This window comes from Epinephelus lanceolatus, chromosome 17 (genome assembly GCF_041903045.1).
Source record: "Epinephelus lanceolatus isolate andai-2023 chromosome 17, ASM4190304v1, whole genome shotgun sequence".
In the NCBI taxonomy this organism is placed as follows: domain Eukaryota; kingdom Metazoa; phylum Chordata; class Actinopteri; order Perciformes; family Serranidae; genus Epinephelus; species Epinephelus lanceolatus.
The window spans coordinates 7,397,674-7,411,713 of NC_135750.1; the positions used below are offsets into that span (position 1 = coordinate 7,397,674).

The 14,040-nt window shown below is 42.0% G+C and overlaps 1 protein-coding gene across 1 annotated transcript in view; it reads right to left on the minus strand.

The window, feature by feature from the left end:
* Positions 1-4,879: 4,879 nt before the first annotated feature.
* Positions 4,880-14,040, minus strand: part of adss2 (adenylosuccinate synthase 2) — a 39,783-nt gene continuing 30,622 nt past the window's right edge. The window contains exons 9-13 of the mRNA XM_033613349.2: positions 10,571-10,725; positions 10,062-10,186; positions 9,122-9,219; positions 8,403-8,552; positions 4,880-6,070 (exon numbers count right to left, since the gene is read on the minus strand). Of these exons, the coding sequence (XP_033469240.2) occupies positions 6,018-6,070; positions 8,403-8,552; positions 9,122-9,219; positions 10,062-10,186; positions 10,571-10,725 (581 nt within the window). The 3' untranslated portion in view covers positions 4,880-6,017. The remainder of the gene's footprint in view (positions 6,071-8,402; positions 8,553-9,121; positions 9,220-10,061; positions 10,187-10,570; positions 10,726-14,040) is intronic.

Below are 14,040 nucleotides of genomic sequence, written 5' to 3' on the forward strand. Positions count from 1 at the left end.
GGTGACTTCTGTCTTTTTAAATGTGCTATAGAAATAAATGTGACCTAAAATGTGACCTTGACCTTGAGCTTTTTGTCACACTCCACAGGCCATTTCTAAACAGTTTTTGCAGTGTGGCATGCTGCTCTTTTTCTGCTGGGGGGTCTGCAACGGTGTTTGAGTGGGTGGAACATGTCAGGTTATATCCACATGAATGCCAGAACCAAAGGTTTCCCAGCAGAACAATGCATTGGAACAAAATAATCAAAGTTATTCACTTCACCTGTCAGTGGGTTTAATGTTTTGGCTGATCGGTGTATATGATGCTAAACTACCCAAAATACACAAAGTATTCAATTTTTACTCCAAGACAACCAGCTACAACATTAAAGAACTGTTCAGATGTTACTGCATTGGTAATAATGTTCAGTATTTAATAATAAAACACTGACAGGGCCCGTTCTGACAAACCTTTGATACTTTGAGTACACTTTAATGATAATACGTTCATTTATAAATGCAGGACTTTTACTTGTAATTGAGTATTTTCAACGTGAGGTATCACTATTTTTATTCAGACTCAGTGAATGATTTGAGTACATCTCCCACCCCTGAGCACATGTGCTTTTTTAGGAGGGCAGCCAAAATAAAATTGGGAAATCCGGGGTAAATATGGAATCTCAGCTGTTAGACAACAACAAATTAAACAACTGTTGCCAACTACCTGATAAACAAACTGAGGAAATAATAAGAGATTTATCAGAGATGGAAGGAAGAAAATAAATAAGTGATGTCAAAGCAAACATGGTGCTAACATTTCCTTTGACAATTCTAGGCCAACCAGATGAGGAGTGAGCAAACACCCAGCGCTGAGGCAGCTTGCAGGTGCTGCAGTAATCCGTTTCAACTGATATGACTATGATTTGTAAATGACACACTGTTTTCATAAAATGATTTTGAAACACCTGAAGGAATAACAACAGTGTTTCAATAAGAGGAGCCTGAGTCGTGACCTGTGCCCACTGCTCCCAGTGTTCCCACTGCTCCGTCTTGCTCAGTCTCTTGACCATCTGTCACACACTGAGCTCAAAGGAGATAAAAGAACAGTCATGATGTGAGCTGTACCTGGCACTGTGCATCTCCATCTGCAGCAGGAACAAACAAGAAGAAGTCTGCAAAAAGAGAAAGAAAATAAGTTTGAGGATGACTGAGAGTTAATAGATTATCCATAGGCGGAGATGCCGGGGGGGATGGGGGGGGCCGGGCTACTGCATTCACACTGAAGATTCAACCGGTAATGAAGTGAACAAAACGCTGTCTGGTTACAACTGGTAACGTGTTTATTCTGTTGAAAAGTAGAAGTAAATAAAGGTGTCCGACATGTCTCTTGTTTTAAGTGAACTTTTGCAAAGTAGTTAGCTCAGTTTCCTCTACTCTGACCCACAGTCAGTCCTGCTGAGTGCTGCGTGTGCCGGTGTATGCAGACACTAGTTGAGCCCTGAAATATGATTCAGACTTCAGGCTTGGAGTTTTAAAGGAATTAAACAGATTTGATTGAAGGTACACATAACATCTCAAAAACATAAAGAAGTGCAGTACTGCAGATGTTGACCTGCAGAGTTTAACTCCATCGTTATCACAAACTCATGCTCTGCAGCCAGACATTGTTCAAACCCACAGAACTTTATTTTAAATTCTAGTGGGGATCCCAAAGTTTCCAAAGACACCAAACATCATGTCAGGATACATTTTCAGGACATGTGATCATATTTTTTTCAACCTGAAAACGACTGGAAATAAAAGTGTAAAAACTGCATGAAAATGGGGTGAAATGAAACACGATGACCGATGTGTTGAGGGTGTTTGTGTGTGTATTGTGCGTACGTAGCCTAAAACATTCACTTAGTCTTCACCAGATGTCAAGGTAGGACTCTGCCCTAAAAGTACAGTCAATGGGCTAAACTTTAAGAGAAGGAAGGAGGAAAAGGAAAGAAAAGAAAGACAAAAACGTGCAGATTTTCAGGTTGTAAAAGGGGATTCAGTGAAACGTTGGCAGTGTGAGCACATAAAGGGATAAACATTCATTGTAACACAGACAAAGAGAAAGAAAATGTGCTGTCCTGTTAGGAAACAAGGAGATACAGAGAGCAGACAGAGAGATGAATGAGTGAATCATCCTGGCAGACAGAGCGCAGGTACACACAATCTCAAGACACGATGAGCATCAAGTTAACAGATCTTAAAAAAACAAACAACATCTCCTTGAATTAATCTCCTGAGAAAAATCATGTTGTGTTTAGGTCACCAGAAAAAAGGTGGATTTTCAAAGTTACAGATCAACATTTTGACTAAATGCTTCCCAACTGTTTTAAATACTGAATGCAAAATGTCTCCTATCAAACCCATCCATGTTTATACTTAATTATGTGTTGGAATAAAACCCCACAAATAAAACCTGTAACTAATTTGTCGCCTCTGGAAAACAGGTTGAGTTTCTCTCATGTGACGTATAAAACAAAAAGACAACACATCTGCAAATAGTTATTGTTGTAATATGAAATTAGAATAGAAGTTTATATGACAGCTGTGTGGCTACGAAACATCTGAGACAACCTTTCAACCTAAATCTCCGCCTCTGATCACGTTGTTCATTAAAGGAGCGTTCTACAATTTTAACTCATCACAAGGAGCCTGTGAACATTCAAATGCCTTCTGAGGCTCTGGAGGAGTTTTCCAAAGTCTGGTCTAATGTCACATTTATGTCATATCAAAGTTATTGTAATTATTTCTGGCTTGTAAATAATGTTCACGTCAACAGTTCTGACCTCCAGTGTGATGCCTCATCATGCAGAAGTGTTAAATTGTAAATGAACAGTATTTTTATGCTGTTTACGCATCATTGTCTTAAGTTATCGGAAAACGTGAATGCTCACAAGTCCCTAACATTGGCATTTTTTTCCATCTCTTCCATCCCTCTCATACGGCATGAACATGGAAGACACAAATGAGTAGCATTATGGGAAATGTAGGCTCCAGTGCTAAAGGAGCTTGACCCCAAACTAGGGATCAAGGGTCTCATTCATAAAACAGGGCAAAGGATCCACACTGAAAATGTATGTACAGACAAAAGGCAAAAAATAATTTAGAGTTTCTACAATCAGGCTTCCACCTCACCGTCTGCATCACTAATTTCCTGTCTCCAAAATATTTGTAAGCATGGGTCAAAGTTTCTCCCAACAAGTCTGTTCTTATAGATCACAACTTTTGCGTGGGAAGTGGCGTACGCCTCTTTCAGGCCTCGTTTTGTGTGTACGCAATATTTAGAAAAGAGACCCCGGAAGTCATATTTTGACCTCAGCAGCTTCAGTTTTGACAGTTTAAAAAAAAATCTCTCTTCGCCATGTTGTGAGGTACACGCTCTGTTACTTCTGTTACCCAGGTGTATGCACTCAGTCCAAAAAGGACGTAGCTTACAATGTCCGGATAAGGGTCTGTAATCCAGCCTTGAGCTGCTGAGTCATATGGATCTATATTATTTATTGTGATAAGTGTCTAAACATTATTTCTGACCACTGTAGCAGGAACAGGTAACACAGCGCGAAACAACCTGAATATTGTTAAGACTGTAATTAATCAGCAATCAAGTCAGAAAAACACACATCGATCTCTTTTAGTCGTAATTCTGAGTCGGATAGCACCAACATAACGTCGGTGCGACTGGAAAGCCAGAATCACCACAATTAAATTAAACCCTATAACACATATATAATTGATTCGGCCAATTAAAAGGAGCTAAACAGTTTATATTTGTCTGATTTCACTTGTTAAAGGGCAACTTTGGTATTTTTCAACCTGGACCCCATTTTCTCGTGTGTTTTGACCACATGACTAATGGCAACAGCAGCTTTTGAAACTGGTCCAGTTTTTAGTGAGACTGCTGCAGCTGGCATCAGCAAGACAGGCTGCAATGTCACCACTTGGGGCAATCGTGCATCGCCAGCTTGCGTCCACTAAATGTGCTTGTTTTTGTCTATGACAGGTTCAGATTGTTATTTTAAGAGTCTGAAGAACTGCTACAGAGATAGACCTTTTTTGTTAAAGAGTGAGTTCTTCTGTGTTTGAGACAGCCTCAAAACCGCCATCGCTAAACCCGCCAGACTCCCTTTAAATAAACAGTAATTTTATCATCATAAAACACACTTCATTCAAAGTCCACCAAAAAAAAAAAAAAAACTCACAAAAGCCGTCTTGGCTCATCTTTCCACTGTTACAACAATCACAACATCTGGTTTGGTTGAGTTAAACCCTTTATTCACCCAGTTAGATGTGAAAACATGCTGCCTCTACACACCCTAAAATTGGTGGCGATGGTGACTTTGGGGCTGTTTCAGTCAAACAAAAAGGACCTCACTCTTTGCAACAAAGGTCTATCTCTGCTAGGATCCTATCCATAATGTTGTTGGACACTTAAAATAATAATCTGATCCCGTCCATGGCAAAAACACACACCTTTAGTGGACATACGTTGAGGGTGCGCAATTGCCCCATGTGATTACATTGCAGCCTGTTTTGCTGCTGCCAACTGCAGCCCTCTCACTCAGTACTGGACCAGTTTCAAAAACCTTTGTTCCCACTAGTCACTTAAACACAAACATCTGAAAAAACAAGGTCTAGGTTGAAAAATACCAAAGTTGCCCTTTAACAAACAGCTCCAAACACCACTGAAGTAGCTAATTAAGGCAATTTTAAAGATCACTTCGACGACAGAGGACCGGGAGGTTTTCCTGTTCTTCCCATCCTGCCAGCATTGAGTGAACGCAGCAACACATCTTACCATTTTTACCAGTGGACAGCTCTGATTGGCTGATATTGATGGTGTCATTTCATTATTGCAACAGTGAAGAGTATCAACTTTTTTATTATGAAGTCAAACTGCAACCAAAGACTTCTTTTCTGGCTTTAAAGACATGTGTTATGAAAAAAAAGAAGCTAAACAACTGTCTTGTACAGTATTCATCCATATTTACAGTGTTTTTGTGTGTAACGGTTGTTACCGTTGCCTTCAACACTTTAACAGAGCATTGTGCTGAAAGTGCAAAGAAATCGATGATAGTAAGACAATCACAAGAACGTGGGTAGAAAGATGGCGGCACACTGCATCGATTTCCACTTTAAAAAAAGAGACATCACTTACATCTCTGTACTGCTCCATGAATAACTCACCTAATAAAATCAAAAACAGTTCGAGCTGATGTGCGTCAGCATTTCATCAACAGCGTTCAGTGGAAGCGGTCACTCACTACAAGAAATTTAAAACCTTTTTTTTGGCTGAATGACATGGCGATATGAAAACTCCAAACATCCATCTGATGACAGAAAAACAAACACAGAGAGACACATTAAAAATATGAGAGGATCCCTTTATGGTGTCAGGATGTGTTGTACACCTGGCACAATAAAACATAGAGCAGATGTAGTCCAAAGCATCTAAAGTGCAGAGGTTAAAACTGATTGACACCAGACTGGCACAGCGCATTTAAACCACAGCATAAATTAACAAAGATACACGTGAACAAAAGTTTGACCGACCAAACATCTGTGTACAGTTCCTCCAGGGAGTGATCCCGTGTGTGTGTGTGTTGAGTCCATTCCCTCATGTCCCCTCAGACCTGACGGCGGCTGGTGTTGCCGAGTGTGTTGCATGTCTGGAGTAAATGGGTATGATATAAACGGGGACAAATTAGAAGAGGGACTTAACCGTGGAACTGTTATCGTAAAAGTTTTAAAAACCCAGATGGAGACGCTGGGAAACAATCGCACAGGGAGGTCAGTCTGATGGGAGTCTGATCCAGAGAGGTTCAGTCTGTAACGTGGGACAGTCTGATGATATAAAGCATTAAGAACAGACATGATGGTCATGCCTCTGTCGGAGAGTTGAGACAGGTAGGTAGGCTGTGTGTGTGAGGGGCGGGAGGAAGAAGGGTAGAGTTGATTCGCTGCTGTGCATCCTCTTTGCTTGTGTTTCTCGCTCCCTCCATCTAGAACAGCTGGATCATGGACTCCCGAGACTTGCCCACTCCGATCCACTTGACTGAGGAAACAGAGGAGAAGAGGTGGGTGTTAATCAGGTCCTGTTGTAGTGCCAGAGGTCTCAGGTCTGTGTGCCAATCAGCAAGTTTTCAGGGACCCATAGAAATCAGTTTACACAGGAAATCAGGGGAATAAAACTCAACATTTATGTGATTAAAGTAAAAACAATTTAAATAAAGGAACCAGACTGTTTTTCTTTGGGAGGCTGGATCAACCTCATCACACCACAGACACCACCAGTAAACAGGGCATCCCAGCAAACACTGAGATGCTGAATGACCATTATTTGAACATCCAATTAACATGTCCTGTTATGATTAGGACCAGGTGCCTTTAAGGTATCAACTGAAATGACCCAGTATTAAGTACTATTGAAATGTCTCCAGTCAAACAGTAAGTGCGTTTCCATGAACCCTAGAAATGCGCAAAACCTAAATATCGCAATAAAAAACTGGTAATGGAAACACCTACATTTCGAAAAAACTCTCAAATATCGAGAAAAAGTTTTTACGCTCTCATGAGGTGGTTTTTCAGACGTGTCGATATAGAAGTATATCGCAAAAGTATAATGGAAACATGACTAGTACCTGTATTCCATCCTTTTTGTGCTGCGGGTCTATTCCCAGACCGTCCCAACTCCTCCCCAGATCAGCAAACTTTCTGTTGCTGTCGGGGTCCAGACGTCGGGGACGTTACCTGGATGCTCTTTATTCTACGTGTTAAGGGTTCACCCTTTTTTGTGGGCAACCTGTGACTGTGTGACATGTGCTTCGCTGTGTGGATGAGGCAGCTCTCTCTCGGGTGTGTCATGGTGAAAACGGCATGTGGAAAATAATGATGATAGTCAGCAGAGTTAAGTGTCTAGATGAGCTCAGGGCTGCTGCTTAACTTTTGCTGTCTTGTGGCGAGGACTGCATAAAGTCATTGTTGGTGAACGGCACCTGAACGCCTCGCTATCCTTTTTTCAGCGGAGTGGACTGAACTGCTAAAAGCTAGTGACCAGTTACTGAGCCAAGCTAAATTAATGCTAATAAACTAGCGTGTTCCCAACTATAGTTCAGAGCCGGTAAGCTGTCACAGAGAGGTAACAATTGCACCTGACTCTCTAGCAGAGAGTCCTGAAGGTGATTCTGGGCTAAAATTACGAGTATTTCCTTATTGCCACATACAGTTGCAAAGTATAATTTGCTTAGGTCATCCTCTGCAGACATGAGATTCAGCAAGTGGCGGTGTCTCTGGTGAGATGAGGTTAATCCAACCATACAAGTGGGGAAAAGAAAAACTCAAATCATTTAATCACAAATCTAATTTATGACTTTACGATCTGAGAGACTATTTGAGTTTTTCTCATGAATGTGCCACTTTAATCTCAGAGAACATCAAAGTTTTGTTCTTGCAAATTTGAGTTTTTCCTCAGAATGTTACACCCCTACCCCTGCTAACTTTTTATTAGGGACCTCAGCTGAAGGCAGACATGAGTAAATGTGGAGAAATTGTCAGCTGTGAGCTAGAGTGGAGAGGGGTCTAAAATCGTCTTAAACTTTTGTCTTTAACTGTCTACGTGAGCTGGAGGCCAAAACGGCGAGTCCGAGGTCCCACCCAATGCTGCTTGCAGCTTGAATTATCATTATCATTATCATTTTACCTACAGTGGCCCTGATCCACTGCTGTATAAAGAAAAGACAGAGAGAGTGAAGCTTTGCGTGAATTTGACAAATTGTCAGATGTTAGCAGTGTAAACCAACATATTTAGACTTCTCAAGGCTCCTTTGAGTTTGTTTCAGTTTTAGTTGGAATTTTATTTGTAAAGTTTTTGTGAAATTAATGTAAAATGAAATTAAAATTAATTTAAATATGAGAAAACATCGCTCTGTGTAATCATCCACCGTTTCACCACCCTCTCTCCTCTGTCAAAATGGTTCCACGTGTACTTCAGGGTTGTCACTTTTTACCGACCTGTCCCAACTCAAAATGTACAGTCTACAAACGCAGCCGACCATTTGATGTAGTTTGCCTTGTGGTCCAGCAGATGGCCTTCTTGAAATTAAGTACCAGCTGAACCTTCTGTACATCCCATTGAGCTGTCATCAGTTAACTAAACTAATAAATAAAAAAGTAGGCATGCAAAGCCGTGCTGATTGGATCATCAGGACACTGGAGCATCAGAGAGGCAGTGTGTGGACGTATTTTGGGTTCTGCACTGTAGATGATAAAATTACCAGAGTTGTCTGACATTATAATAAAAATGGTTAGTCGCAGCTCTAATTTAGACCTAATGAGGTTTAGTTTTAGTTTAGTTTAGGTTTTTAGTTGACGTGTCTGCGGGGTCATACCAGGCACTCCCACATGTTCCTCAATGAAGCGCACATATTTCTGGGCGTTCTCAGGCAGCTCCTCGAAGCTTCTCACAGCCGACGTGTCGCTGTTCCAGCCCGGCAGCGTCTCATACTGGACCTCCACGTGCTGCAACACCTCCTGATTGGCTGGCGCAGAATCAATAAGAGGAGGGTTTGAGGAGAATGGTGGGGAGTGATATCACACCATTATCTTTACAGGAGAACACAATCAAACAGCTCCGACAACAGATCAATATGTCCCTGCCTTGAAATGGAGCTCTCTAAAAATAACAGTGTGGACTGGAAGAGAAGAGGTTAGACAAAATCCACTGAAGGCAGATCGCAGAAACTCCACCTTCACACTGGTGACATCAGTTCAGACCTGACGTTAAAAGTCAGAGACAGTGGCAGCCTCTTGGAAAATTAAAAACAAATGCATGCTCTACCGCTATCAAATCTACCTGTGTTGTGAAGAAAAAGTGTTTTCATTTATACGCTGAGTTATTGGTTTTTATATACTGTATCATGCAAAAACAAACTTTTTTTTAAGAGTTTGAAGAGTTTTGCAAGAAGCATAATGTTTTGCTGGTGTGTAAGATTTTGTGGTTAGTGTACAACCTAACAGTGTCGAGGCAATCAGGAAAAAAAAGCGGTAATAAGTGCTGGATTTTATCTTAAAACTCACACAACAAGTACTCATCCGCAAACCAGCTCACCTGGAAAGTGAGGTATAACTTGGTTGTTGACTTTGTACGCTACGCCCACTTTGATCTCTGCAAGCACGTCAAGTATGTCCAGTTTGGTGAGTGCTAACCTGGGAAGGCAAAGGGGACAGGAAGGTTATTAAACACATGCATCACTCTACAAACCAACACATAACCAAACATCTATTCTAAATATAACAAATAAAGTGTATGTGTCCTGCAGCGCTTGGCTTCTTACTTGGAAATAAGCAAATGAGACAATAAAAAAACTACTCTAAGCCCTATTTGAGCTGGACTAGTATTATTTGGGGACCTCTATTAATTTGAAATATTTGTAATACTGTAACTTGACAAGTAATAATTCCACCACACCATATTTCGCCAAATACAGAGGTCATGTGATAATATTAGTCCCATGACGACTGGCATCTCTGTTTGTTTGTTTTCTCTTGCCTTTTTTCTGCCTTCCCGGTCAAGAATTAAGTTGGCTGCGCTGGCAAATTACAATTACAAATGACAGTTTTGAGAGTCTTTTAGGTGCAGCAGGCTCATCTGGCTACATAGCATGGGGACCCACTCGCAGAGAGAGCAAGCTCAAATTCATCAGAAGAGATGCATGGCAGCATGCAGTAAGATTTTTCTTTCAACAGGCTCAGCAGAAATGTTTATTAAACCTTAACATCATATCCTGAGGATAATGTCAGTAAATTCAAGTGCTTGTCCCGTGAGAATGTGCTGCATGAAACAAAGACGTGGGGGTAAAATCACATGAGGTCCCCTAGATATACTGGTACCCTGCAAATACAAGCTGCTATCTGGTGAAAATCAGTCCTTAAAAAAACATATAGCATTGTTATAAGTCTATTAAATGCTTGGTCAGAAACCTTTTCACCCGGATGTAAACGTTTCAACAAGTAAAACTACACTTATCAGTACGAACACAAACACTCACGCGGTGAAGCCGTTGATCATGTGTGCATATTTGATCAGCACCAGATCCAGCCAACCACATCGCCTCTTCCTGCCTGTGGTCACGCCCCACTCCTTCCCTCGAGTCTGAAGCAGCTCTCCGATATCCTGAAGACGACAAAATGAAACAGTCCATCAGTTTCAGGTCTGCTCAATAACTCGAGTGTTTTCTTGTGGATGTTTAGAGTTGAAAATATTCATCCATTAAAGAGCATGCTTCAGTTTCAGTCATGAGCAGGTGTCTCAGGCAGATTTATTGTCCTTACACATAAAGTTTACTACAGCTGGTTATTGGTGGCAGTGTAGTGAAACCTCCACTGGGTGGTGCTGTTTGCAAACAAAGCTACTTGCTGCTTTAAAAGTCATCACAACATGTTTTAACCATGTAGACAAGGTTTAGTTTTTAAAAACAGGATTTAAAAGTCTTCACTTTTCTGAGTTTAAGTCATTTTTAATGATGGATCAGTGGTATGTGTTGCTGTGTTGTCTTACGTTGTTCTGCTCTGAGGGGAAAGCTCCGATGCCGACTCTGGTGGTGTACGCCTTGACGACCCCGTAAACCTCCCCAACGTTCTGAGGTGGCATCCCGAGGCCCGTACATACCCCGCCCACCGTGCAGTTGGACGATGTCACAAATGGGTACGTCCCTGCAAAGACAAGAGGAGTGATCATACTTTTCATTTATACAGAAGATAGAGTTGAACAAACATGCAACAAAAAAAAGGGGGCAGAGTGTAAAGCAGCGGCTTCAACATCCGACACTGTGGGACCCTCCTCAGATAAAAACTGTGCCTCCCCCTCACCGCATCACCCCCATCACCCCCATCTCCACATGTCAATCACCCAATCACAGCCTTATTATATCAAAAATAATAACAGAGCAACAAGTTAAAGTTAATATTGGAACTACATTTCGCTATGGGCTATTACTCCAACCCAGTTTTCACATTTTGGCAAATTGGCACCATTAAAAGTTCACCGAATTAGCTAGTCTTGTTTGCAATGTACCCATGGATGTACAGCCAGCTATCACTGGATCACACTGATGCTGAAGAAAACTTAAAAACGAGACAATTCTCATGCAAGTTCTGTAATTATAAGGAGTGTATTTTTATGATTTCTCAGCAGATTTACTGAATGGCTAACTGTGATAATAAGGTCAACGGAAAGTGGAAATTACACCAACTCTAAAACTACGTGTATCATGTCTGTGTGTTCAGATTTCACTGAGTTATGACTTGAAGAAGGAGTAAAGTTTTGAGGTAAACTGGGGCATTGAAGGTACTTTAAAATCACTTTATTTGCCTTCATGAGCTGTGTCACATCTGTTAGTGAGCAATCAGCTGCCAAACTACAACAATGAACTCCTGCCGTTTTAAGCTGCACTACATGAAGGTGTGGCGTCTAAAAGCAGCGCCCTCTTTTGTTGTTGGTAGCCACCTACTTATCATCATGGACTTGCAGGCTGTTCCAATATCTCGGCGTCTATCGCTAATTGCTTAAAGAACGGAGACAGAATGATAAAATTAATCTGTATATTGCTGGATCGTCCCTAAATAATGACAAAGCTGTGACCTGCTTGGAGGCAGTCTGACACACTCTGACCCAACTCTGTAGTTGGTCCATCTCGGGCTCAGCTCGGCACAATTCGGCGCATTTAAATAGGTGATGGGAACACAAATAAACGCAGCGTGGTTTGACTCGGCCAAAAGCATCGATGCAAAAGCCCATATCTGCCTCACATCCATCCCGACACAGCGCCCTGGCAACTCTCTTGTGCCGCCTCACAAGCCCTTTTTAAACAGGAAGTGTGCAGATTTGCAGGAAAGCCCAATCAGTCTTCTTTCAGCATTGGCAGTATAAAAACACAATCGGGGAGTGCGGCAAAATGCCACCTGCCTACTTTTGTTCATACAGAATGCGCCTTTTTCGGGGCAATGGGGGGCGTGAGCAAGTAACAAAATGTGTAGCTCAGCGTGTGACGTAAACAGTGACGTACTCCGAGGGAAATTGCGGCTGGTCAGTCCTTCGGCGATTCTCTCGTAAGTCGGCCTGTCCTTCACCGTCCCCGCCACCTGACGGTTAATGGCCTCTCCGTTTACGAGGGCAAGGAGGGTGCGCAATTCCTTGTCTCCCCAGTTGCTCATCTTTACTGTGTCTGTCAGGTTTGTGTTTCCCTTTTGCTACTAGCTGCTCACTAATTCCTGCTATCAACTGTTTCCTATTTGTCTGTTTAAGTCATCAACAGCCCCTCCCGTTGCGGAAGGCCACCTCGGTCTTTTTAAACTTAAAAAAGTTCCGCCAATATGTCTACCCTATGAGGCGGAAAATTGGGCACCTTGGATCAACTCGCCAATCTGGCTGTGTGTGTCTAAACGCTTGCAGCTTGCCGGCAAAACGGCCCAACATTCGCGGAAAATCTGGCCGTGTAAATGGGGCTATAGTCTGAAAACCTCTGGTCTCAAGGAGGTCAGCTCATCAAATTCACATCTGCACCTTTTCTTGTCCTCTTATTTCACTGATCTTTAAAATCATTTATCTTCTTGGTGAGCTTGGCAAAGTTAGGGTGATGAGCTGTGTCCAGAGAGAGCACTGTGTTGACATAGGGGATCTGTTGTTTTAGCACCTGTCCTGATGTTGTTGGTTGATTTGTTCCTCCTTCAATCACTGGACAGTGGACACTAATAACTTTGGACATGTTCACTGGTTCATGATAAAGCCAGCAGGTTCACTCAGTCAAATAGCTGTGACTGAGTTTGGCTCGAGGCTGACTGGCCTCTTGATAACTGAGCTGCGTGAAAACAAACCTTGCCCATCTCGCACCGTACCCAAGGGTGGCCCTGAGGGGATGATCACTATCGGTACACACTGACAGATATTCAAAAAATGTGCTTCAGAAATTGTGTTCCAGCAGCTGTGATAAAAGCAAAGAGGGGTTGAGTTTTCTGTCCTTTGTGCTGGAAGCTTCCCACATGCAGGTCCCCCCCAATGTTCAGAGAGACTGTTGTGTAATCAAGGAAGAACAGGTTCAGCAGCTCGTGTGTCCATCAGCAGTCATGTGTCCTGTCAAAGTGGCCAAACACCAACGGCATTCATGCACCCAACGAAGTCTTGATACTGATAAAGGAATACTTCGCCCCCACAGATGACCATTTGGGTATCAGTTACTCAACATGTGACACTGAATTTGTGAAGAAGACTTTGTTTATCTTGTATGCCTCTGTGAAATGTCACCCCGTGTTGATCAGTTGCTCCTTCTTGGTGTTTTTAATGTACATGTCTGCCGCTCCTCTGACTGACTGGGCCGGGAGATTGTAAACCTTTTAGACCCTTAAACTCAACATGTGGTCGGACTGGTTCCACTCACACAAAAGGTCATACTCTTTATCTTGTGTTATCTCATGCATTCATAACCAGTCGATTAGATTATCACAATTCCTCTTCCTCAGGCATCAGTAAAAGAAAATCCCTCTCACTCGTCCAGCTCATCCAGAACTCCCTACACTGGTTACCTGTTGCTTTTAGAATTGATTTTTAGATTTTATTGATTACTTAAAGCCCTGAGAGACAAGTTATATTGCAGATTGTTTATTGCCCTATGTTCCTTCTCGCACCCTGAGATCCTCAGATGCAGCTTCTCTTGTTGTTCTGAGGTCCAGATTAATTCACAGAGGTGTCAGAACCTATGCAGTCAGAGCTCCATGACTCTGGGGTGACCTGCCTGAGGAGATTGGGCTGCAAACTCAGTCTCATCTTTTAAATCAGTTCTGGAAACCACCTTGTTTAAAACTGCCTTTCAGTGATTTTAAGTGATTTACTATTGTGTGTTTAACTCTGTTATGTCAGATCTGTTCTTATTGCCTTGATCTTGTTTTAATTGGTTTGTCTTTTATTGGGCTTGTAAAGCACTTTTTACCTGTGTTTTGACAGGTGCTCAAGCTTCTCCTTCTTCTCCTTCTTCT